We start from the raw sequence: 24973 nt of genomic DNA, 5'->3' as shown, positions 1-24973 counted from the left end.
TCAGCAAGGACACACAGGTAGGCATTTAAACAATGCTCATTCGGTGCTAAGGGGCCTAAAGTGTGCTAAGAAAATATCCCCCACAACATTACACCATCACCACCAGCCTGAACCATTGATACAAGGAAGGATGGATCCATGCTGTCATGTTTATGACAAATTCTGACCTGGCCATCCGAATGTCGCAGCAGAAAATGACTCATCAGACCAGTCAACATTTTTCCAGTCTTTTGTTGTTCAATTTTGGTGAGCCGTGTGTGAATTGTAGCCTCCGTTTCCTATTTTTAGCAAACAGGAGTGCCACCCAGTGTTCTGCTGCTGTAGTCTATCTGCTTCAACGACATGTTGTGCATTCAGATTCTTCTCAGCATACCTCAGTTGTAACAAGTGGTTATTTTAGTTACTGTTGCCTTTCTATCAGCTTGAATCAGTCTGACCATTCTCCTCTGACCTCTGGCATCAACAAGGCATTTTTACCCAGAAAAATGACGCTCACTGGATATTTTTTTTGTAGACCATTCTCTGTAAACCCTAGAGATGGTTGTATGTGAAAATCCCAGTATATCAGCAGTTTCTGAAATACTCAGACCAGCCCGTCTGGTACCAACAACCATGCCATGTCCAAAGTCACTGAAATCACCTTTGTTCCTCTTTCTGATGAGTCAGTTTGATCGTCAGCAGATTGCCTTGACCATGTCTACATCCCTAACTGCATTGAGTTGCTGCCATGTGATTGGCTGATTAGATATTTGCGTTTACAAGCAGTTGAACAGGTGTTCCTAATAAAGTGGCCAGTGAGTGAATATCTCTAGGCACTGAAGTGGAAGAGGTCACACGCTCCCCCATCCCAGAAATTTGAAATGTAAAAGAATCAACATATGATTGTTAGAGATGTAATCTCAGAGTCACTTAGTTTTAGAGCCTACTCAGTGTTAATATCTGTCTGGGAAGCACTGTGAAGATGAATATAAGTGGGAGGGAGTTATTTATTCAATAAAAGAATCCCCCATATAGACATGAAGTGTGAAAAACTTCTATACTGCTTCCACATCTACAATGCTGCCATATAGGTTACTTAGAGCTAGGCAGTGGCATTGATGCCGAGGTGCCAGAGTATAGCATAAACTCCATATATAATGCTTCCACATGGCAGAAGCCTCCACTAGTGTATCCAACAGGTGAATCAGTGCCTACATTACTGCTACCTGTCAATGACCTATTTACATATGTTGCCATCTCCATGAAACCAGAAATGCCATCTTAATCAATAATTTATGTTTTAAACCTGCACTGCAGGGGTAGCCCCACTGTAAGGGCTAATAAAAAAAATTCCAGAGTTTTTCTTTAAACATGTATTAAAAGGTGAGTGATTTTCACTCATTCTCATAGTTCGAGCCGACGTGTGACAATGAAACTGTCACACGTCAGCACAATATATTGGGAAGTGAGCGAACACATACCGTTGCTTGCTCACTTCCCGATCATGTCCCCGCAGAGAGCCGTAACTGTCACTCATGGCTCCCCGCAAGGATTCCCCCCACCCCGCTCCGATCCTCCAGCGCTGACTTGTGGAACGGACGGGGAGGGGGCGGGTACAGCTGGCTCTGCCTCTAGATAGGCAAAGCCAGCTGTAACTCACGCAGCTGGGTGGATCTTGACAGTAATGTCGGGATCTGTCCCGGCTGCAGCAGTCTCAGTATACCGCAAACTGTAGTTTGCGGTATACTGAGCTCTGGGTCACGGGAGGGCGCTAGTATATGTCTCCCGTGACCCTTAGGAGAACTATGGGGAAAAACACTTATAAGGATGGAAAAAAAAAAGCAATTGAAAAGATCTGTTTAATAGAAGCACTATACATATATTTTCTTCTCCAATATATTTTGTTTTATATTTACAGGACATATGGAAAAAAAGAATACAAGAATCAATTATCCAAGTAGAATTATGCACTGTAATTAAAAGTTTCCTTATTAGAAATGTACAATAAAATTACCATTTCCATTTTATTGGATGTCATAACTTCACATACAAAAGCAACACACATTTAGTGCCGATACAAAAATATAAATATATTATATACCTTTTAATTTAAAAACTGCCTTAAGAGCTTAACTTGCTCCTCTCACATTCCATGAACAGACTCACTCCGTGAAATCACTCAATACAGCAAGACTAACAAATGCTTATTCTGTAAGCCATGGCAAAGGGCGATGCAGATGTGCAAAGTGACCCCAAGCAATCAATCAGATTTTCATAGCTTTGATATTTGATTGGCTGCCATGGGTTACTACAGATTACACGTCATATAAACTGCATGCCTTTTGCTCTGATTTACTAAATCAGTTTTGTAGTTTTACCTTTCAGGTGATGTCACGCATGTGAGTGTGTCCATTCTTGCCATTCTACAACCCATACATACTGACCAGCAGAAGTATACTGTGCAAAAGTATTGAAAGCAATGTATTAACACCACATGAAAAGCCCCTAAGTAGTGAAAATATCAGAAGAGAATTCCACGTTTAATATCTCCTGTCATCCAGGCTTGCATTTTCCATAATAGCTGCTACTACTCAGGATTTATTTTGACAGCATGAGCATATGAAGTTAAAACATGTACTTGTGTAAGACAAAGTAGAAATATATCCAAGATCAGTATATGGATTAGGCAGATTAACCTTATGCCCCGCCCCCAAGGACTGTAGAAAGGATGAAGGAACATTAGTTTTATATGCAGGGAGGGCTCTTTAAGTTACACAGGTTCAGCTGTGAAATGCCTCACATGTACAGGTAATGGCAAAGTCAATATATACAATTAAAAGACCTTTGAGTAATTTTCTTAAAACTATCCAAAGTTTAAATTACCATGGCTAAGGTATTTTTTGACCCAGTGAACTAATCTTGAACACCTTGGAGGTCAGGAAGGAGTCCCCCCAACCCAGAGGCAAAGTGGGCAAAACTGTTGGGACTTATGACAAATTAAACCTAATGGGCATCTGTCATTTTACCCCTAAATAGCTGCATACCTATGCAATACATTTTAATTTAACATCATTTGTAGTCCTGCTATTTTGAGTATATAGCATTAGGACAGGATCATTCACAATAAATATTAATGTGACATTTTATTAGAATAATACTTGACTGTAATTTTGAGATTGTTATTTTCTAAGGAACAGTCTGCCCACTGCAAAATTATGCCAGCCCCAAACAATCACATGCAGACATTCATGTTACACAATTCGCACCAAGACTGGAATTGTGGCCATGGGTTTACTGCTGCAATTACTAGAAGGAATGAGGAGAAAATGTGACATTCCCAAGATCAGTTGTATAGTGGTTTGCTTTCCTATCAGTGAATAAAGTTTTAAAAGCAGCCATCCAGCCAATATACATTGGGGAATGTTCTGCATTATGGGATTATCCCATTTCTTATACTATAAAAGAGACATAGAAAAAGTGACTTCACTTGGTGAAAAGTCTTTACCTTTACAACAAGCCAGTCTTATTGATAGATTTGAACATAATCTATTATATAGAACAGACTTACTTGCATAAGAAGGGTTAAAACCCACAAATACATATCTACATCATCCTCAATATGCAGTTCTAGATCTGTACCCAAATAGTCTCATTGGTAATAAACATAAATCCTATTGGAGCAGTTTAGATCTGCAGGTTCTACCATAATCCATGAAGTCAATGCACATACTGAGATATGATTCTCTCTTAAAAGCAATTGGATGTGTAGATACTGAACACTTCATTTCAATCCACACATATAAAACAATGTGCGCATGAAACATTTCACTGTAATCCCCTCATTTGGTAAAGAACATTAGTCATAGTTCAACCGTGGAAGACAAAGTTCACTTCATTGTGATAAAACAATGTAGATGTTGCCAGAAAGACTATCAAGTTCTGTTTTCCAATAAGATAACTTAAAGTGCAATTTACACGAAATACATGGAAAACACCATGCCTCGTAAAGCTTGCTGCTTATAACGACATCCTTTTAACTCGAGACATTCTCAGCCTTTAGAATAGCTGCTGTCACACTGTAAATATCCAAGAGGGACTCTTCTTGGTGGCAATATATGGAAACATTGATAGTCAAATGATTCAGTACGTAGACTAAAGTACTGTATGCAACAAAATTCTGCACAATAACAATGTAACCTTCCATCACTCGTTACCTAATTATTACATTATTGGACATAAATATTTCAAAGGTCTAAAATATGTGTCGCAAATTGTAATCGTTAACATGAAAGACAGAAACAGACCTATTCAAAAATCATGTTGTAAAATACTACAGGACCAGCGGATCTGTAGTTTAGGAATGTTGTTAAGAGCAACAAAACAACCTATGGCAAACCACAATGGTTTGATGACAGCTGTTGGACTTGGTGATTTAATTTTTTTGGTCCTCACAACCTTGTTCTTTGGTGAATTAAAACAGGCCCGGGAAATCACTCAGATCAAGGTCCATCAAGCAAGGCACATCATAGCCATTGAAGGAAATTCCATTGGAGATCTGTAGGCTAAGCTCTTCATTGCGCAATGAGGAAGCGCCCTCCTGCTGTGCAATCTGGTGCCAAAAGGTGCAAAAACTTGGAACAAGCTGGGGGAGGGAAAAAATACTTGATAAGTACAAAATACAAATATCGAAGAGACTTTCTGCAATTATCTTTGACATTGGTAAATCTTACTCTACATAAAAATGGTTGTAACAAGACAAAGAGCAACATGCAATAAACCGTAGCAACAAGAAATAATATCCCAGGAACATTGACATAGTGGCCACTGGTTACTGCACCTCATTGCCAATTGCCCCAATGCCACCTTTAAATGAGCTGACCATAAGGGTCCCAATGTCTTGGTAAATGTAATGTACAGTGGGTTGGTGTATGTGTATGTGTATATATATATATACATACATACATAAAACTGATGAGTGAGAGCAGTGACTCACCACCATCATTACCCCCCTGTTTGCTCTGTTTACACCCCTCTGTAGGAAGCTTAATCAGAGAGAAGCCTCAATGCAAACAGCTTCTCTTTTGCTCACTCTTTAGAAAACTTCCTTCTCTGAGAATCCTGTCATGGTTTAAAAGTTTTTTTGTAAACCAAAAATGATATAAAATTAGTAAAACCATATAAGACATCAATTTATAAATGTATAACATTGAAAAATACAAAAGAAACTGACCCTAAACCATTATAATTTCCCTTTAAGTTTAAATCAGACAGATCTACATGTACTTGATTACCAGTACACAGTATAACTAGTGATTACTCTGTGACAGGCATAGAAGCTTTAGTATCGTTTCTCTTTATCACAAATCTAGCAGCTGCCGTGACTTGTAAAAGTCCTGTGCTTATAAAAATAAAGTGCAAAGTAAAATAAAAATGTCCTCTATATGTTTGTTCCCTTTACAGAGATTGTTTTGACCTCCAATAGCAAAGTACCATTATTTAAAGTATTTAGTTTTGTAGCTGATCTGATAATTTTATATAAATAATAATAATCATAATAATAAAAAAAAAAGGATAGAGATTATCTATCTATCTATCTATCTATCTATCTATCTATCTATCTATCTATCTATCTATCTATCTATCTATCTATCTATCTATCTATCTATCTATCTATCTCACACACACACATAGAAGATACACAAATAAATATGTTTAATCATTGCCAGGGAGAGTAATAAAGTTCACGAGTCAAAAACAGAGCTCTGCTGGACAGTAGAGGGGAGGACTAGAGAGGTAAATCCCAACTCTAGTCAGGAACAGGAAAGTGAAACTCTCTGCAGTAGCAGTCTGTGAGGACTTTGATGAGGGGATGGTCTATAAGACTGAACACAACCTAGTAGCAACCTCACTCGTCAGAAGACTTCGCTGACAACCCAAGACCCGGACCATAGCATTACCTAGAATTCGGCTACCGCTGTCTAGATTTCCAGCATTTTCTACATTTTTGCTTCTCTCAAACCTTGGACTGACCAAACACATCCATCTGGTAAGTGAAAGCCTTATAGAAGAACTGCGATAAGAGAATCAGGTATTTCCATAAACCTATATTCCTACCAATGCTTTAAAGAACATATACCAACAACTAGGACAATTCTATCCTACTGGACTTAGCTCTAGGCCACTTAAAAGACACCTAAATTAATATACATTTTTTTTTGTAGTTGCATTGCATTTTTCAACAATTGTGTATGAGACTTTGAGCCACAAAAGACCCAAATTTATAGTAGTGGGAAGCATATGATTGATCAGATCAATATCTGAATAATAAGTCAAGGGCAGGAAAGTGTTACAATACTATTTACAGACTGCCTTTCATTACCAAAGCTACTCTAAAGTGATAAAGGGGAAATCTCAGATCAATATCGGTATTTGGAAAACTACTGTATTAAATAAGCATGTTTATATTATTATAATTTTATAGTAAATTAGGCTATTTATTGAAAAATGTGGCGTTGTTGCCATTACTGACTAATCAGGTATGACAAAGGTAATTTAAAGATGAAGTGGGCAGCTAAGAGGTTAACATTCCTACCTGGCTGCATTAGGACTAGGAGACTCCCACCAAGGACAACACATAAATGTATTGTTTTTCTGTGTTTGTTTCCTATGAGTGCTCTAGTGTCCCTGCACAATCAAAAAACACTCATAGGTTATATGACTGTGCCTGTGTTAGCAGCATAGGCAATAAGCTCCTTCAGGGCAGTGACCTGTGCGACTGATTCTATGGACTCTGAAATACTGGGTGTTATTTTGGTACAATACAAATATAAGCAAGATTTTAAAACCTCAACCTTATTTTTCAGAATCATCATTTGCATTGCTATAAGTCTGTACAGTTTAGAAAAAAGTTATTTGCTACTATATGATAGCAGAACTCCAGTCACTGACATCTATATCAATTCTTAAGGGAAAAAAGTTACCTCTTGTCAGATGTGTTAAATGTTCAGAAAGGTCCTGTGCACAGTATATTTAATTAATTTGCAAATGCCGGATACTACAAGCAGTGCTGTACTGCCAGTGCTGCTGCAGCTCTCTTACAGTGAAGCGATTGTGCAGTTTATCCTCTTCTGTGACACTAAACTCAGGAGTTAAATCTTAAAAAGACATTCAAGTCACTTAACTATTAACAAAAATATATCTTATTTGTGTATCACTCGGCTGTAGATCCTCAAATCATCTCTGAATTCATGCTGACACTGTCCTTCCCTCTGGAGGGTGGCCACTATTGTTCCCCGTGATCAGTGTGTGTGTTATAAAGTAGTCACCGCTCCAAGCTCGCTCACGTGATGGACTACAATCTCATGTTCAGTTTACTAATTTGTATTGACATTGTAGTCCATCATGGGAGTGAGCTTTGAGCGGTGACTACTTTATAACACCCACAGGGATCATGGGGAACAAAAGTAGCCACCCTCCAGAAGAAAGGACAGTGTCATCGTGAATTCAGAGAGGATTTGAGGAGCCACAGCCGAGTGATACACAAAAAAGATATATTCCCGGAAGGTAAACAAAGTTAGCAGATGGACAAATGGGTCGAAAATGTATACAAATATAGGGCAATACACAGCTGTTTACAGTGATTGCATCATTCTTGTATGGTGACATGGAAAGGTGTGCACAGGGCACTACAATTCTCATACTCTTTATAGGCCCAGTTTACTAAGTACTATTTAAAAAAAACTATTATGGGGCACTGGCTGGTTGGATTGTAGATGGAGTATATGTGTCACCAAGGGGTCTCGCCTACACATGGTGAGGGGGCTCCAGGATTTGTGTATGATATGGAGAAAAGAAAGCTGTCCTAAAAAGCTCTGTTCAGGGTCCTAGAGCCCAAATTCTTTGTAGAGCTTTGGGTTGTAGGACTCTTTTATTTTGCTGGCCAAGAAATTTATTGATAGATGATGTCATCTGGAAGAGTGTTGTCCTACTTGTGGCCAACAGTAGGAGCTGTAGCTCAGGCACCAAGCCAAGTCTCCAGCCTCAGAATAGTACGGTAAACTGGCCTCACACACCTTCGACACAACCACTTCAGGGTCTAAGCACCTTGTCTATTTGTGGACCACCCCTCTGCTTGGCAAAGGTGAATGTCTCCTTAATCAGTTTGTGATAGGACATGAAAAAGTGGCCATGTCCTTTCAGAATTGTCTTCGGGCAGACTGCCAGACCACCTGAGGTTTGAGACTGGCCTTGGCATCTAAGCTAAGGACCCCACTTTTTGTAGCGAGCCACTGCCAGTTTCCATGAAAGTATTTTTGATATGACTTTCACATTTTTACTGCACATTTGTTTATAAATATTTCACCATTTCCTCCTCTAATAGCGATCTCTATCCCTATTTCATAACAATTACTTAATAGTGTCCTAACAAAAAACAAGAGAAAAATGCTGACACATAATGAGAGTCTATTTATAAAAAACTGGAGATAGAACATTCTTCATGAGGTTGGAGAACTTGCCCATTACAACCAATCGGATTCATTTTTTCTTTTTTTTATTGTCGAAGAGGTCTGACTGGTCACTATGAACAATTTTTACTCCTTTATAGAGATTTTTTTCAGGCCAGGTTTTCAAACAACCAGAGCTGACTGGTACACTTGGGACTGTAAAACCAGATACAGCCATTGTGTGTCACTGCTACGCAAGAACCGCCTCTGAATACATGCATATCTGATTTAAAAAGAGTAAGGTAAAATTTAAAGGAGAAGCAAGTGTTTTTCCCCATAGTTCTCCTAAGGGTCACTTGAGGACACAAACTAGCGTCCTCCCGTGACCCAAAGCTCAGTATACCGCGAGCTACAGCTTGCGGCATACTGAGACCGCCGCAGCCGGGACGGATCCTGACATTACTGTCGAGATCCACCCAGCTGCGTGAGTGACAGCTGGCTCTGCCTATCTAGAGTCACGGCTCTCTGCAGGGACATGATTGAGAAGTAAGTGAGCGAGCGACGGTATGCGTTCGCTCACTTCCCGATCTATTGAGCCGACGTGTGACAGTTTCATTGTCACACGTCGGCTCAAACTATGAGGTGAGTGAAAATCACTCACCTCATAGTTTTCCTTTAAGATTTAATTTGTGTGTTTGAAGCATTACCATAAGGTTATACATGTACAATAAGACCATAGCTATATATGGCTCATTTTATAGCTGATGTACAAAGCTGATGATGGGCATACACTGTTAGAATCTCAGCGGATTCCTGTGAATCAACCATTATCCAGCTCGACAAACAGATTGAAAATCAAAGGAGCCATGCAGAAAACAATCGGCCGAACAGTGACTGCGGTATTCAGACAGCCATGGGTGCCGGCTGACAGGGGAGAGTCCTTCAACTACGCTGTTTAGCATGGATGGGGGAATTGAGCAGTTTTCTCTCGTTTAGCCGACTGTATAAAAACTAAAAAGGGATTTATAAATCATTTGCCCCTCAGATAGGTTGGTTGAATGACATTTGCATGGCAATCTCGCCACTAGATGGAGCTGAGGAACATAAGAATGTCCTATGCTTCTCGGCTCCATCTTGTGGCAGGAATGCTTTGTGAACAGCTTTCACTCAGTGTATGTTGGGGCAGATCATTTATAAATCATCCCTTGAGTGTATGTAAACTACAAGTGGATGGCCTGCATTAGAATCCGGTCAGTTTTAAGTTTTAGCTAGAGCTGCAAAGTGACTTTCTTGGAAACATTAACAAATAAGGGTGCATAGACTGTCGTCACATTTATGTCCATGCCTCATTGGCACTACTCCAAGAACCTGGAAGCAACTATGCAAATACAGACTTTCTCAAAGTCAGTGAATATGTAACCACAGGCACTTCCAGTCACATGGCAATGTCTGGATTGTACTGTGGGATACATGAAGGTGGTGAACCTATGCTCCACTATGACAGACAGGAATCATTTGGGGGGGCCAATGCTTCCTGCTTCCACCCACCCCCATGTTACTTTTTAACGTAAGCCTTTTTTTCTGCTGTAAGAATGCTTTAAAAACAAAATACACACCATTACCTAATATATTTATTAAGCCAACAGTGGTGGAAAGTAGGAAGAAGCTAAATATTTTAGGTAGGTAACAGTCAGAGATACTTTCATGAAACTGATAAGACTTAAAGGTTATGTAAACCCGAACAAAAAACTTCTCTTATCTGCTTCCTTTTGGGATATTAAATATACAATTTAAAGCTATTTGTTATATCTGTGTGATAGTTACCACAAATACCTTCATGTGCAGCACTGAAATCTCATGCTGTGCTATCAGTCATGCCTAGTTCACCTATGTGGACTACAGAACACCTCCCCTATGTTAAGGAGTTTTTTTCCTGTAATCTTAACATACATTACCTCCTACTCTAGGGTAACAGCACTGCCCCTCTCTAGATGCCATACTTTAACAGGGCTATTCACAAAAGAGTGTAGAGTTTGGAGAAGGAGAGAACAATCTAGTCCAGAATAACTGATTCGGAAACATTTTCCAATTCAGCTCACTTTCCAGTTCAGCTATGTTGTCCTAGATTGTTCACTTCTCCAAATTCTTCACGCTTTTGTGAATAGCCCTGTGACTGTTACCTTAGGACAGAAAGCGTGTTACTGGCAGGATCACCAGGTGAATGGAATACAAGCTGACAAAAAAATAATACAGCTACCACATCTCAGGACTGGTAATCTACAATATATTGTTGCTGAGTTTAGTTCATCATTGAGCTTTCAATGTATACACAGATCTCCATCAATGACTGGGCTCACATCCTGCTAGATTTGCAGCCTGCCATGACACAATGTAATGCAATCACAGGGAAGAAAAGGGAAGGTTACATGCAGTCTGCTCATTGTGTATAGGGTTCTCCTAAGGAGAGCTGCAGCAAAGTACAATACAGCTATTCCTTACTTAACGACCGAGTTCCGTTCCTAGGACCAGGTCGTTAAACGAATTGGTCGTTAAGTGAGGAACTGTATACAGTACTCTAGTGTTGGAGATGTACAGTACTGTACAGTGTACTGTAAATACAGTACTTACCAAGAATAGTAGCAGAGAACGGAGTACAGTACTGACGTCCGTGAGACGCCGCACTGCCGCTGCCACGTTCCCGCACGTACTGTCGGAGAGCTGGTCGTAAGTGTGAGCAGTTGCTAACCAGGTAGGCCGTTAAGTGAGGCATAGCTGTATATTGTTGTGCTAAGCATCTAAAAACTATTGATTCTATTTCTGCCAAGACCCTCAACCTTCATTTTCAACCCTAGCGTTATGCGGACACTCATTACCTAGACAATTTTAGAGTTTAAACTCAATATTTTGCCTGTTACAGCACAATTAAAGGGAAAGGGTATTGGTTTTGGTGAATGTGGTAATTTTGTTTGAATGTTTATAAGCTGATTATTCATATTTTTTTTCATCAAAGGGATCTTTCGCCCAAAAGATATATCTTAGCTATCGAGCTAAAGAATCTGATGGCTCCTTATATAATGTATACTCCATCAGTGAGAACCCCCCTGCTATAATTTCTGACTCTGTTTCTGCTTACTTGGGATTTGGTGGTTCCACCCAGCTTTCCTTGTTCCAGAACCCCCGTTGTATTCTCCATAATGTAAAATAAACTTAATAGAGTACCTACCTTTACCAACACCAGTGCTTTCTTTATTGGCTCAAACAGGCTCTGGCCAAAGGACAGGTACAAAGTGAAGTCAGGGGATGATCTCTCATGACACGTGTAGGCTTTCAGTTCTGTAAAAGGAAAATGGTTTTTGATGTTCAGGGAATGTGCAGATTTTGGCGATTTAACCATTTCTTTCCTTCTGGGATAAAATAATTTCACAGAGTACTGATTCCAATCCTGACCCTCAACCTATGCTTTTATTCGCAGGCAACTTCTACAGCCAACTGGTTTGACCTTTCCCTTGACTATCCTGGGTCTCACTTTTGTCATTGATCTGCTTCCTGCTTCGGAAGTCTGAAGGAGTACAGCACATCAGCGTCCTCTGCCCCCTTGAGTTCTAAAGGTCTACGCGTTTCAGGGGCACGCCCCCTTCATCAGAGGTTCCTTCAGACTTCCGCTGCTAGAGATTTTATACTTCATCACCATTTGTATGCTTTTAACCACCGACTTTCCTGTAAGTACATTTTTATTTGCGTGTTGTACAAATAAATTACACTTTTACACTATGGAGGCGCTCTGACAGTAACATAATTTATAACTTTGAGCTGTAATTGAGACAGGAATAGAGGGAAAGTCTTCCGATGGGGACATTTGTTGCATGGACAACTGTCCTAGAGAGGATTTCTCTTACTTTAAAGAGATTTCCTTTCACTTCCTGGTATGTATAGAGAACAGGAAGTGAAGGGAAATTTCCTCAATGAGACACAGATTGCACATAAAAGAAAAAAAATATATGACAGAGTTTCTAACCCTTTCCTGCTGTTTTATGCAAAACTGAAAAAAAAAAGTTTAGGGTTTAGACACAGGTAGGGGTAGCAAAAGTGATGTTTCATTGTGTATGTGCAAACCCTATACAATGCAAATGAAGACATGCAAGTCATATCATATATCAGTATTTGGCACTCATGCTTTCTCCAAATTGTTCTTGTATCTATTCCAAAATAAAAGCCCAGACACATATCGCATTTCTCCAGATTACTGCCCAGACACTTTGTTCCTATGAAGCATCATGGCACACCTACTGCCCAGATGCCCATTCACATCTAGAACATTACTCTGTATGCCTCCATTCACTGGTACCATATTTGAGAAGACAAATTACTCCATTAAGCGTAGGTGTGCTGTAAGGAAGGGGGGTAGGCAGGGCAATGTCTGCAATATATGCAGTGGTACTGGGATTTTGGGGAGATATAGGGTATTATTACAGTAGGGGAAACTTGCCTGGGAACACACTTATTGAATGTCAGGCTGAAGAGGTGGGCATCCACAGTAATGTAGGGGCACAGTGGGGATGTACCATATTATATTGGTGAAGCAATGTTATATAATTTCTGGTCAAAGCCCCACTGATCCGTACCCAAGAATCAAGATGATGGACCTGCCTACAATGACCTGGTGGGGTGTGCCGTGGTCACTATGGTCAGTATGCAAAATAAGGGGGCATACTCAGAGTAAAAGGTAACTGAAAAAAGGGGGTGAGGCGGGTGGGATGATGCCCACGAGCTGGCAGGTGAGAGTGGGAGACGGAGCAGTTTAACTGTGTGGGGCTCCTCCAACAAATCCGGCTAATTAATTAGCCTACCACTTGTCATGTATTTAAATGCAGCACAATACAATACAGAGGCCAGTGACTCACAGCAGAGTATCTGTGGGATGTGACATTTTCATTCAGGATGTTGCATAACAGGGGGTTTAATTACAAATTAAACAGTCAACTCTCTGTGTAGAAAATATAAAATGCGTATAAATGAGTTATGAACAGGTTCTTACTCTTTGGCAGGATCTGCGGAGTTAAAAAATATTTCTTTAATCCTGCCAGTCTGGGCATCTGCAAATGTATGCTGAGTGATCGATGGCAAATTAATTCAATATGTCCATTCTAAAATCTATAACCAGAAATCTACACAATTCTTAATCCAAAAACAAACCCAATCTTGATCATACCTTGTGTGAAATGGTTGAAATCAAATATTCCGGTTGGAACATTTCTATCCAACTTCATTGCGTGTGACACATTCTGTCTGGTTTCCAGGCTCTCCGACATGCCCCAGTACACTCTTGAGTTGCCCATTCTTGTGGCATACAACTTGCGATCATGAGGACTAACATCAAGTAAAAGTCCATTGCCAACGGAATTTAGAATTTTGTCAGTATACTCGATCTGTACCTGATCCACCAGAGTGTCAGCAGTAGGGGGGAAGGTGACCAGTTCTGCAGGCTCAGTTTGAGGAACATGTCCTGTATAGTTTATGTAAAACTTTGTTGATACATTTTGCTTGAGAACCTCTTTTCCTCGATAATACACAGTCACTTCCCATGATGTAAGTTTTGGCATCTTACCTGTGAGAGAATATACATGCTGTAAGCACATGATGTAATACAGCAATTATTAACTCGTTAGGTTTAGATGATAGACACTCTTATCAAATGTCCTATTGTCCAAAATATTCTAAAAACTGTCTGTTCTGACAATACTGCCTCAGATTCAGACACTATATAGCCCCTCCCTCTTAGACTGTAAGCCCTCAGGGGCTCCTCCTCCTAACCCCAACACTGCATTAGTCTGCTACATCCACTCATGAAGGCGAGTCTCCAGAGACAATGCCAGGTGAAAACTGCCTGAGCTCAGGACTGACAAATTCATAAGGAATTCCCAGACATACTGGCCTGACCTGAATAGTGAAGTCCTATGTGAAATGGAACACAGCACAGAGAACACCAGTATTGATAATGAACTGGGAACCTGCACTGCTTGTACAGATGGAGAGCTGCTCAGGGTTTCCAGATCCGGTCCTGAATTCATCAGAAACTTTGCAGAAAGATCACCGATATAAAACTGGGAAAACCTGCAATCAGTGGACTGGAGAAACTTCCAGTATTTCAATTATCCAGCATGAATCTACCAGTAATGTTGGCTGACTGCAGAAACCTTTTAGGATTCTATATATCCAGCATGAATCTACCAGTAGCTGTTCATAGTAGAAAATATTCCAGAGGAACAGACAAGAGCAGAGCTTAAGAAAACACGACCATTCTCCTAAGGACACTAGCAAAAACTAAGGCATGATAGTTGGGCTGTTCGGCCGAGAACTTTCCAACCTGCTCCTTCGATCAGCTGATCAAGGGATGCCAGACGAAAGGGTGCTGACCGGGGCACCCACTGTGCGAAATTTGCGGCGTGTATAGCCTACTTTGGGACTGAAGTTTGAGGATTGTGTTTCTCATCATGTTTATCTAATTTATTAACAAACAATGCAGAAGCCAGGGTTGTAATCTTTCAACCCTCTGTTAGGACAGGCAGTGTTCAAATCTACTTTACAAATTATAATGAACAAACCTCTCAGAAACCCCCCTAACACCAAAAAAGAGAGAGAAGCAAGTAGACATTTTAACCCTTAAGAAGCCAAGAAACCCTAAGTCAAGTTAAAGCAATTTAAACTGCAAGAAGCATTATTACAAATATTTTAGCTTATGCTATGTAAATGGGAACATGTAACAAATGTAAAATAGATCTTGTCCCAGTTTGGCTGCAAAAGTTAAAAAAAAAAAAAAGGGGGGTGCTCCAAGGGGGAGAGAAAGAGAAGAGGGTGCTGCAATTGGGCTTAAATGTTGCCAGGGATAAACTGCAACACAATAGGGGGAATTTACTAAAACTGGAGCAGACAGAATCTGGAGCAGTTGCCCATAGTAATCAATCATCTTCTATCTTCAGCTTTTCCAGTTAAGCTTTGAAAATGAAAAAGTAGAAGATAATTGGTTGCCCTGCACAGCTACTCCAGATCCTGTCTGCTCCAGTTTTGATCAATTCCCCTCAGATTGCGGTCATACATTGTGAGCACTTAATTTTCAACTTTCTGCATCAAACATAATTTTAAGATTCTCAAACAGGCATAGCACTTACTTTAAACCCAGTGTAAGCATAGCAGATCAATAGAAGTAATGCAAATGATTACAAAATTGATTATTTTGCTAGTCTGGCTCAGAATATCATATTGGACAAAAAATGTGTAAAAGGGTGGAATAAAAGCCAGAAGAAATCCCTGCATCATTGAATGTCACAGACAGAAGGACACTGAAAAAATAAGCTGGCTTAGCAAAAAGTATTTAGTGGTTTCTGGATTTCTCTGTAGATTTCTACTCACCTTCTTGATGAAACAAGGTAGACGCAGTTTCCGGAGACTCAGTCGATCCATGGTCATTAAATGTGGAAGGAGTGCTATCGTGTGAGGACTGTGATGCGCTCATTTCCCCATCAGTGTTACACGGATTATTATTGCAATGGGTGGTGGCTTCATTATTCACCATATGCTGTGTACCTGTCAAAATTAAAAACATGCCCTGTATAAGTATGTGCTTTAATGTTGTGTTTCCTTCAGATAAACATCGTAATTGTCCAAACTTTTTCCATAATAACTACTGGGATGGGGGCGTCCCACACATTATTACAGGTATTTATATAGCGCAAACAATTTACACAGCGCTTTACATACTGCACATTCACATCAGTTCCTACCCTCAAGGAGCTTACAATCTAAGGTCCCTATCTCTATCTCACATGCATACATAGAGAGCCAACTTAGAGAGGAGCCAATTAACCTTCCAGCATGTCTTTGGAGTGTGGGAGGAAACCCATGTACCTGGAGGAAACCCACGCAAAGTGACCTGGCTGGGATTTGAACCAGGGACTCCCAGTGCTGCAAGGCAGAAGTGCTAACAATTACGCCACTGTGCTGCGCACACATCAATGCAATTTGTAATATCAAACCACGGGCAAACTACTTAAGACTCTACCATGTGAGACTGCCTGCTTCGAACGATTGCCCTGCACTTACAGCAGAACACACAGGGAAGTGACTTCTTTGGCAACTGGCCAGGGCTCCTGCTGTAGCTCCTGATATGTCTTGTGTTGTCCTGTCACTCTGCAATAAGATTATCACGCCAAGTAGCGGTAATCTACACTGTGCCACATGAACTGCTTTCTGGATAAGCACTTTGATAACTCGGGAGCTCTGCCAAGACCAGAGAAATACTACAGGATGGATCTTGGCTCAAGAGCTATACACTGGACATTATTTTATAACATGTATTGCTAACCAGAGAGCGGGGAAGGGTTCAAGCCTCTTTATTGCCGCTTGTGTCCCCACTGAATTTATTAACCATTTCTGTCAGTCCTGGTGATCAATTTTTTACAGAAAGTGATGTAAAACCCAAAATCTTATGGTTGTCACCAGAATGGGAAAAGGTTAATCTTTCCATGGGAGCACCTTTGAACTGTAATAGTTAATTACAGTCAGTAAAGAAAAGGAAAACACTATAATATAGTGGTGTCCGTCTATAACACTGAAGGGGGGTGGCATCCAGTTAGAGGGGTCAACCCCTTTATAACAGCAATGACAGGTTCAAAGAGTGAGGAATTCTGGTACAGAAACTGTTACTGTGGAAAGGATGGTTGGGACATTGTGTCCAATTCTCTAGTCAGCTCTGCTAAAATAGAAGAAGTCATCAGCAATGTTACTTACTTTCTTGTTGGAATACATATTCGCAGGTTTGCACATCATCAAATATAGCTTCCACAAAGTTGCACACTGGTGGTGCTGGCAGCAGTTGTGGACAAGCAGGTATTTGCTGGAAGACCTGGTCAACTGCTGGGAGATTCTCAATATGTCCATTCTGATACATGCCATACACTTGATATGGTGTACCTACAATAAGAGTAAGTTATTAGTGTTAATTATCTCCAAGTAAATCATTTCCTATTTGATTATCTCTATCAATAGCATTGTACTCATTGACAACACATGTATGTATTTAGATTTAATGCACTACAACTTCACAATACTTTGGTCACAATAAGGAAATGAGACAAGGTGGTTCAGGGGTTAAAGGGATGCCCCATATCTATACAAGTGTCTTGCTACACCTTTAACTGTGCATTTGTGCAACTTGTATCTCTTCGGGTTACTATTAAGAGTGGTTTTCAGTTATGAAATACATTAAGTTATGAAAGAACAACTTAATGTGGATCTTGCACTGAAGATATGCCTACTTATGTTGCCCTCCTGCCCCCATGTAAAAGCACTGCAATACATTACAAAAAAAATGTAGAGTAAAAGGGAATAAATATACAGTACTTTCCACCGACTTCTGCCCCCAGCACCTGGCTGTGGATGAGGTCATCATTCTTGCGGAAATGCTAAGTAGCCCAAATTTAATGAAAAGATGCTTTGGAATTGTGCTTTCATGGGATTTGGGCTCAGCATTCTCCAGATCTCATCTGAAGGGGTGTAATATCACCCCCTGCATTATGGAAGCATCAGGTAAGGTAAGTATATTTATTAACTTTTCTCCTACATGTTTTTTTTATGTATTGCAATGGTTTGCCATAGAGGGGGACAATATAAATACTGCAAGCAGACCATGCTTGTAGAGCCACGTAGAACCATCCCTGAAAAGTATGGAGTTAGTGGTGTAGTGGTTAGTAACAGTATGTGTTAGCGGGGAAGGGTCATTAAAGTGAATCTATTTGTTTGTTCTGCAAAGATAAGGCATGGGTTTGCTTTTAGGAGCCTACAAGAATACAGCAGACTTTCAAGACTAAGGGTGTTTTAACATGCACTCTTACTTGCGGTGTAGTCCATCTACACCTATTCTTTCTGATTATCCATTAATATTGCCTTTAAAGTAACAGACCAATGAAGCAGCACAGAAGGCAGGTGGGGCTGGGCCAACCCTTCATATATGACTAGGAAGCAGAGTTTCTGTGGAATTCTGAAGGTAAAAAAAAAAATGCCCTGGCATCAGAGGTCAGTGGGAGTGCAAAAAATACCCCATGTCAGTATTCAGCAGAAAATGCTCCTGAATTTGTGGAGTAAAAAAAATTAGTGGTCAGTAAAAATTCCACAGTATCAGTGGTCAGTAGGAGTAATAAATGTGCCTGCCTCTGCGAGAAATTGTGCCCCTGCATCGGTGTTCAGTGTGGGAAGAACGTTGCCCCAGTGTCAGTGGGAAGAATGGTGCCCCTGTGTCAGTGGTCAGTGCGAAGAATGGTGCCCCTGTGTCAGTGGGAAGAATGGTGCCCCTGTGCCCCTGTGTAGAATGGTGCCCCTGTGTCAGTGGGAAGAATGGTTCCCTTGTGTCAGTGGTCAGTGGAAGAATGGTTCCCTTGTGTCAGTGGTCAGTGGAAGAATGGTGCCCCTGTGTCAGTGGGAAGAATGGTTCCCTTGTGTCAGTGGAAGAATGGTTCCCTTGTGTCAGTGGGAAGAATGGTTCTCCTGTGTGAGTGGGAAATGTCCCCTCTCTGGCATTGGTGTTTAGTGGCACTTACCTCTGTGTAGGTTGCATGACAGCAATACTTCTTTAGATGACATTGCATCCGGGACTATACAGGCATCATAAGGAAGGAGATCACTCTGATGGTGCCTGTTACGTTATGCTGGAATGCTCTGTCACTCTGGTTACCCCACTACAATTTGCAGTGAGAAAGCCCTTTATGCGGAGCCTTCTCATTGCAGGGACTGACCTACAGCAACCGGAGGGATGTAATTGGCCTGCATGCTATAGTTTGGGGACTGCTGCCTTACATTTTTTTGTTTAAATATCTGTGCTGCTTTAGACTCCAAGCATACGTGGAAAACAGATTTATACAGAAAGAGAAGATACCTTCACTACAAGACACACTATATATTTCAAACATTGGACAGTTCACTCTGAATACTCACACTGCTCAGGAAACAATGGACTGTGGTTGTTTGTCACGGGTTGCCTATGTCCATTATTATACGATTCCGACATGGCTAGACTGGGCTCATATAAAGGTCCTCTGAAAACCTGATCCACTCTTGATCTATCCTGTGAATATTCTTCCTGAGTGATTTCTAATAGCCGCTGTGCACCTAAAAAGACAGGAAGATTGGTGAGGCATTTAAGAAGCCAGTGGAAGAACCAAATGCAGCACAGGATTTTTTGTTTATATATTTGTGTGCTTTTTGTTGATCACTATAGTAAAAATCCTAGCAGCGGTAACTCTTCAATGACACTTGAAAAGCCTATTAGGCATGTGCATTTCTGTTCTTTTCGGATTTTTCGGGAATCGGGTCCAAAAGTCAATTCAGTTCATTATTCCGGTTTGGACAAATCTGAATGTTTTGTTACATTTCAGATGAGTTAAACGATAATTAGGAACAATAATTTGTTGCAGCATAGTGACATTAAATGTTTCTTTGTCTTTACTTTTGACAGTCCACAGAAACAATAAAAAAAAAATACAACTTTAAAAAGTGTGTTTTTTCCCCCCCTAATTCACACCAGACCCTTTAGGTCGGGTAAGAATTTTAGGGGGACCCCAACACCAAAAAAACCACACATAGCATGGGATCCCCCCTAAAATCCCTTACCAGACCCTTGAAACGACCAGCAGGGGGGTAACTTCTTCCCCTTACTTATTTATGAGGGGAGGGGGGTGGCATCTGGATGCCCTCTTTATGAAAGGGGAACCCAGATTCAGATAAGCCCTCCTGCTCGCAGACCCCCACAACCACCGTGCCAGGGTTGTGGGGAAGAGGCCCTGGTCCTCATGAACATGGGGACAAGCACCCCATGTTGAGGGCATGTGGCCTGGAATGGTAGGGGGGGAGGGGCCGCTCGCTCGTCCCCCCCTTTAGTTCAAAATTTCTGCAAGAGCTAAAAGTTCTGGTATGAATTGGGAACTCCACACTGTTTGGTTTTCTTTTTTTTACGTTTCACAACCCAAGTTTATTACGAATCACATTTGGGAGAAATTTCGAATGCATCCGAATTTCATTATCCAAAAATTTGGGTAAGTTCAGATTCATTATTTCTTTCATTTAGAGATTTGGATGCATCCAAATGTCCGAATTTATCTGAATTCAGAACTGAACGAATCACACATGTCTAAAGCCTATGTCCTGCCAGCATGCTGCAGAGAAGGACCCTGGCTTTCTGCTGATTGGAGAGCTATAGCTCTGACTTACTGGGGGTGTGCTGGACCTCTGCAGAAAGATCACTGCTTCCACACAGAGAGCAAGGGTCCTTTTCTGCAGCACGCTTGCTGGGCACAGGTTTATCTCCTTCTCTACTGTGGCTTGTTTCTAAAGCAAGGGAACTGTAAGACTTTGAAATCCTTTTGTTTGAATGCTTCCGGAATGCATTTAGTGTATTTAAATAGAAATTCCAGATGAGTTTTAATGAAGGGGATGCATATAAAAAAAGCTGGTCAACCACACTATGCATACTGTAGATATCCTTCAACTCTGCCAAAAACTACTAGCGCCAGGCTCTGAGAACAAGTGAATTAAAGGAGAACTATGGGGTTAAGGCTTTTTCCCATAGTTCTCCTTAGGGTAACGGGAGGACACAAACTAGCATCCTCCCATCACCCTAGGCTCAGTATGTAGCTCGCGGTATACTGAGACGCGCAGGTGAAGCGGATCCCGACAATTGTGCCGGGATCCACCCAGCTGCGTGGCTGACAGCTGGCTCTGCCTATCTAGAGGCAGAGCCAGCTGTACCCGCCCCCTTCCCCGTCCGTTCCGCCAGTCAGCGCTGGCGGATCGGAGCGGGGAGGGGGGGAAACAAGCCCCTCCCCTGTCACGGCAGAGAGCCGTGACAGGATCGAGAGGTGAGCGAACGCCGGTATGTGTTCGCTCACCTCCCGATCTACTGAGCCGACCTGTGACAGTCTCATTGTCACAGGTCGGCTAGAACTATGAGGTGAGTGAAAAGCACTCACCTCATAGTTCTCCTTTAAGCAGTTTCATAAGAAAGGAAGCTATTGCAGCATAATTAGAGTGCAATCATTATGTCGTCTATGTTGGTTTCAGTATCCAGCACATTAAAGCAGTTATTTTACAGCTACATCAATCAGGAATGTACTACTTAGGGTTTGTTCACACTAGCCGCATGGCGTTTTACGGTGCAACGACTGTCCGCTGGGTGGCAGCGGTGAACCATGGTGCCTTGTGTTACAATGTAATGTGTTGTTGCAACTTACTTTTTTTTTTCTCCTTAACTTTCTTTGGAGTGTACAAAGTGTACAATCCATTCATGTCTTTGAGGGGCAGCACTTTACATTTTGCTGCCATGACCCCAATTGGTATGCAGTGCACTGCGGAAAAATGCAGTATGTCCGCACCGCACATCACACTTCCATTATGGTGTGAATGGGGCACATAAAAAAAAAACATTGGGGGGAATTTATCAAAACTGGTGCAGACAAAATCTGGAGAAGTTGTGCACCGCAACCAATCAGCTTCTATCTTTCATTTTCAAATCTTAACTGAACAAACTGAAGAGAGAAGCTGATTGGTTGCCACGGGCAGCTGCTCTAGATTCTGTCTGCTCCAGTTTTGATAAATACCCCCCATTGTTTTTTATGTGCCCTAGTGGTGGCTGCCATTCGTCCGGTGCTGAAAAATGCCAGTCACCGCTGTATCCATGAACAGCCCTTTGTGTTACATAACAGTGGGGAGAGAGCAGCTTTTCCAGTGCTCCAATTATATTTCATAATTAAAGACAAAGTAAAACACCTATTATCTAGTGGATACAGTAAGAGGACCCCTGTAATTACCCCAGACCCCCCACATCTCTTCCTGTTTCTCCCCCTTTTTTTGTCTCAATAATTAATCTATAGCATGAAAATGCATTTCTGAACTACAAACGATCAATGGACTTATTCCTTACCATGCTCATCCGAGTCCAATAAAACATCCCGAAGCAGCTGTTCAATATCCGTCTAAAAAAAAAAATAGATATATGTTATTAAAACTAAACTTCACATACTGTATATTGTTTTTACCTGTCTATGTATTAATTTAAAACATACAGTGATTGAAGTCCATTTCCACCTTTGTAAGCGATTAGCCTTTATTGTGGTAATGTAGAGGTGCAGTGACGATGTATGTGTGTGCACATTTTCATGACTCACATTGCAGGTTTTCTTCATTTTTTTAATGAATGTTTTGTTAGGCCTGAATCCTAGAAATGCAAACTTTTCTCCACAGGTCTAACACTGGGGTTGGATTGTAAAGCAGGCTGTAAACTAAGCAGCTGCCTCCCTCCCTGTGATTCTGTGTAACACGATCAATAAACATGAGTTCTGCCTTTACACTGTGAAAGGGAGGGGGGTTAGTCACTATGAATACTAGGGATGCACCGATACCGGTATTTTGGTACAGAGTACGAGTACCGATAATTTTTTTCGGTACTCGCCAATACCAATTACGGAGTAATGGAAGTCCCATTCATGAAGCCAGGAGGTGTGTAATGACTCGCCACCTGGCTTCCTGATTTGCTGGGAAGCAGGGCAGCATGTAAAGACTCACCACCCGGCTTCCCGATTAACAAGAAAGCCGTCCCATATGAATCCCTCAGTGCGGATCTCTGTCCTCTCTCACCTCGACATGTCCAGCCTGTCACCCCCGGGGCCTCTCCAGCCAGGAGCTGCCTTCCTCTGGTACCCAGCCGAAGCCGGCTTCCCGGCCGATCAGAATCCCGGTCGTTGCGTCATTACACGCTACCCGGCTTCCTGATTGGCCAGGAAGTCGGCTCCATGCACTCTCATCACAAGTGACGAAAGAGCATGGAGCCGCTTCCCAGCCGATCAGGAATCCGGGCATCGTGAAATGATGCCCTGCCCGGCTTCCTGATACAGAAAGTATCGGGCTAGGCATCAGAGCATTTGGGCGAGTATGGGTACTCGCCCAAATACTCGGTATCGGCACCGATACTAGTATCGGTGCATCCCTAATGAATACTAATGAATGGGGGGTGGGAAGCTCACAGAGAACTCAATTGTAATTTACACAGAGCAAAGAGGCAGCCATTTCCATGAGGATAAGAAGAGGAAAGGTAACAGAAACGCACGATTATGTGTTCATATACAGCAACTGCACATGTCTGCTTCATGTTGACTTGGTGTACATTGCTGGCATATGTTTTTTGAAACATTACTTCTGCAAAGGTGGAAATGGGCTTTAAATACTGACATGTGTCTTGGTAGCAACCCTTTGCAATCTCTTGTACAGCAAGGTCGCAACTCACAGTTGCTCAGGCTCTGCTGTAGTGCACATGAATGACACAGAACATGCTGACAAGAAGAAAGAGCAGACTGAGCAGCAGAAGAACCAATATGAATGCTGCTGCTCCTTCATTGTCCAATTAGTAGCTTTAGGTTGTGTTCTTGATATTAGATAGGGGCACCGTAGGATCACAAAAAACTGTGTGGACAGGATTACAAATCCGCTGGCAGGTAAATGCCTAGGAATGTGACCGCATAACCTGTGGAATGTGGCTGAAGTGTTTCTGGAGCCAAGGTAAGCATTTAATTGCATCCACTTTAACTACCTCCCGGCCCGCTTTAAAGCGTCGCCTATGGCCAATTTTGGGTATGCTAGTTTTCTGCGATTTCGTGAGTGCGGGCAATTTTTAAGCTTGACATGTTTGGTGTCTATTTACCCGACGTGACCCCATATTTTATATTTTACCAAAAAAGTGTGTAATATTAGTTGTTTTATAACATAATGTAAAAAAAAAATTTCTCCTGAATATAGTAAAAAATAAAAACCCCAGTGGTGATTAAATACCACCAAAAGAAAGCTCTATCTGTCCCCAAAAAAATGGTATAAAATTAATTTCAGTACAGCGTTGCATGACGGAATAAATGTCAGTCAAAGTACCGCAGCGCTGAATACTGAAAAATGGCCTGGCTAGGAAGGGGGTCTAAACACCTGGTCTTCAAGCGGTTAATGTGCGTATTGGCCAGAACTCACCGGGTCTTGCCTGTTGATAAATGGGGTGGTATGTTCAACCACTGGGCTTATACGCAGTCTATAGTCTTCATCATGCTCTATCTCATTGTGAAAATTGTTCTCTGTTGAAAAAAACAAAACATTTAGATGAATAATGCATAAGTTTATAGGCTCATCAGAAGTAGTAAATGACACAGTCTTATATGAAATATCTGTTTAGTAAAGTGAAAACTATAAAGAATGTCTAAAGAGCTGGACGGGAGTGTACATGAACTTGACAGTTTTTCACATTCTGAAATAAATTCAACTAAGTCCATACCTGTAAAGAAGGGATTGAATATTTAATATTTATATTATTTAATAGTGAAATAATTTATCTGAATAATTGAATTGAATATTTACCTCTCCTGCTGCCCGTGCCTCTTAATGCCACTCTGATCACTAGAACTGGTCTACCTGAAGTCTGCTGGGAAACGGGCGCCTCCATGAATGTAGATCTCTATGGCCACATGAGGCTTTCA

General features: G+C 41.3%; 1 protein-coding gene across 1 annotated transcript in view; it reads right to left on the bottom strand.

The window, feature by feature from the left end:
• Positions 1–4450: 4450 nt before the first annotated feature.
• LOC108786686 (interferon regulatory factor 7-like) overlaps positions 4451–24973 on the bottom strand; it is a 27380-nt gene continuing 6857 nt past the window's right edge. The window contains exons 4-10 of the mRNA XM_018556033.1: positions 24474–24574; positions 22387–22438; positions 17208–17390; positions 15831–16004; positions 13633–14028; positions 11647–11756; positions 4451–4621 (exon numbers count right to left, since the gene is read on the bottom strand). Coding sequence (XP_018411535.1) covers positions 4451–4621; positions 11647–11756; positions 13633–14028; positions 15831–16004; positions 17208–17390; positions 22387–22438; positions 24474–24574 — 1187 coding nt within the window. The remainder of the gene's footprint in view (positions 4622–11646; positions 11757–13632; positions 14029–15830; positions 16005–17207; positions 17391–22386; positions 22439–24473; positions 24575–24973) is intronic.

The sequence above is a fragment of the Nanorana parkeri genome, unplaced genomic scaffold (genome assembly GCF_000935625.1).
Source record: "Nanorana parkeri isolate BGI_ZX_2015 unplaced genomic scaffold, ASM93562v1 scaffold222, whole genome shotgun sequence".
NCBI lineage: Eukaryota > Metazoa > Chordata > Amphibia > Anura > Dicroglossidae > Nanorana > Nanorana parkeri.
This window is presented reverse-complemented; position numbering and strand designations above follow the sequence as displayed.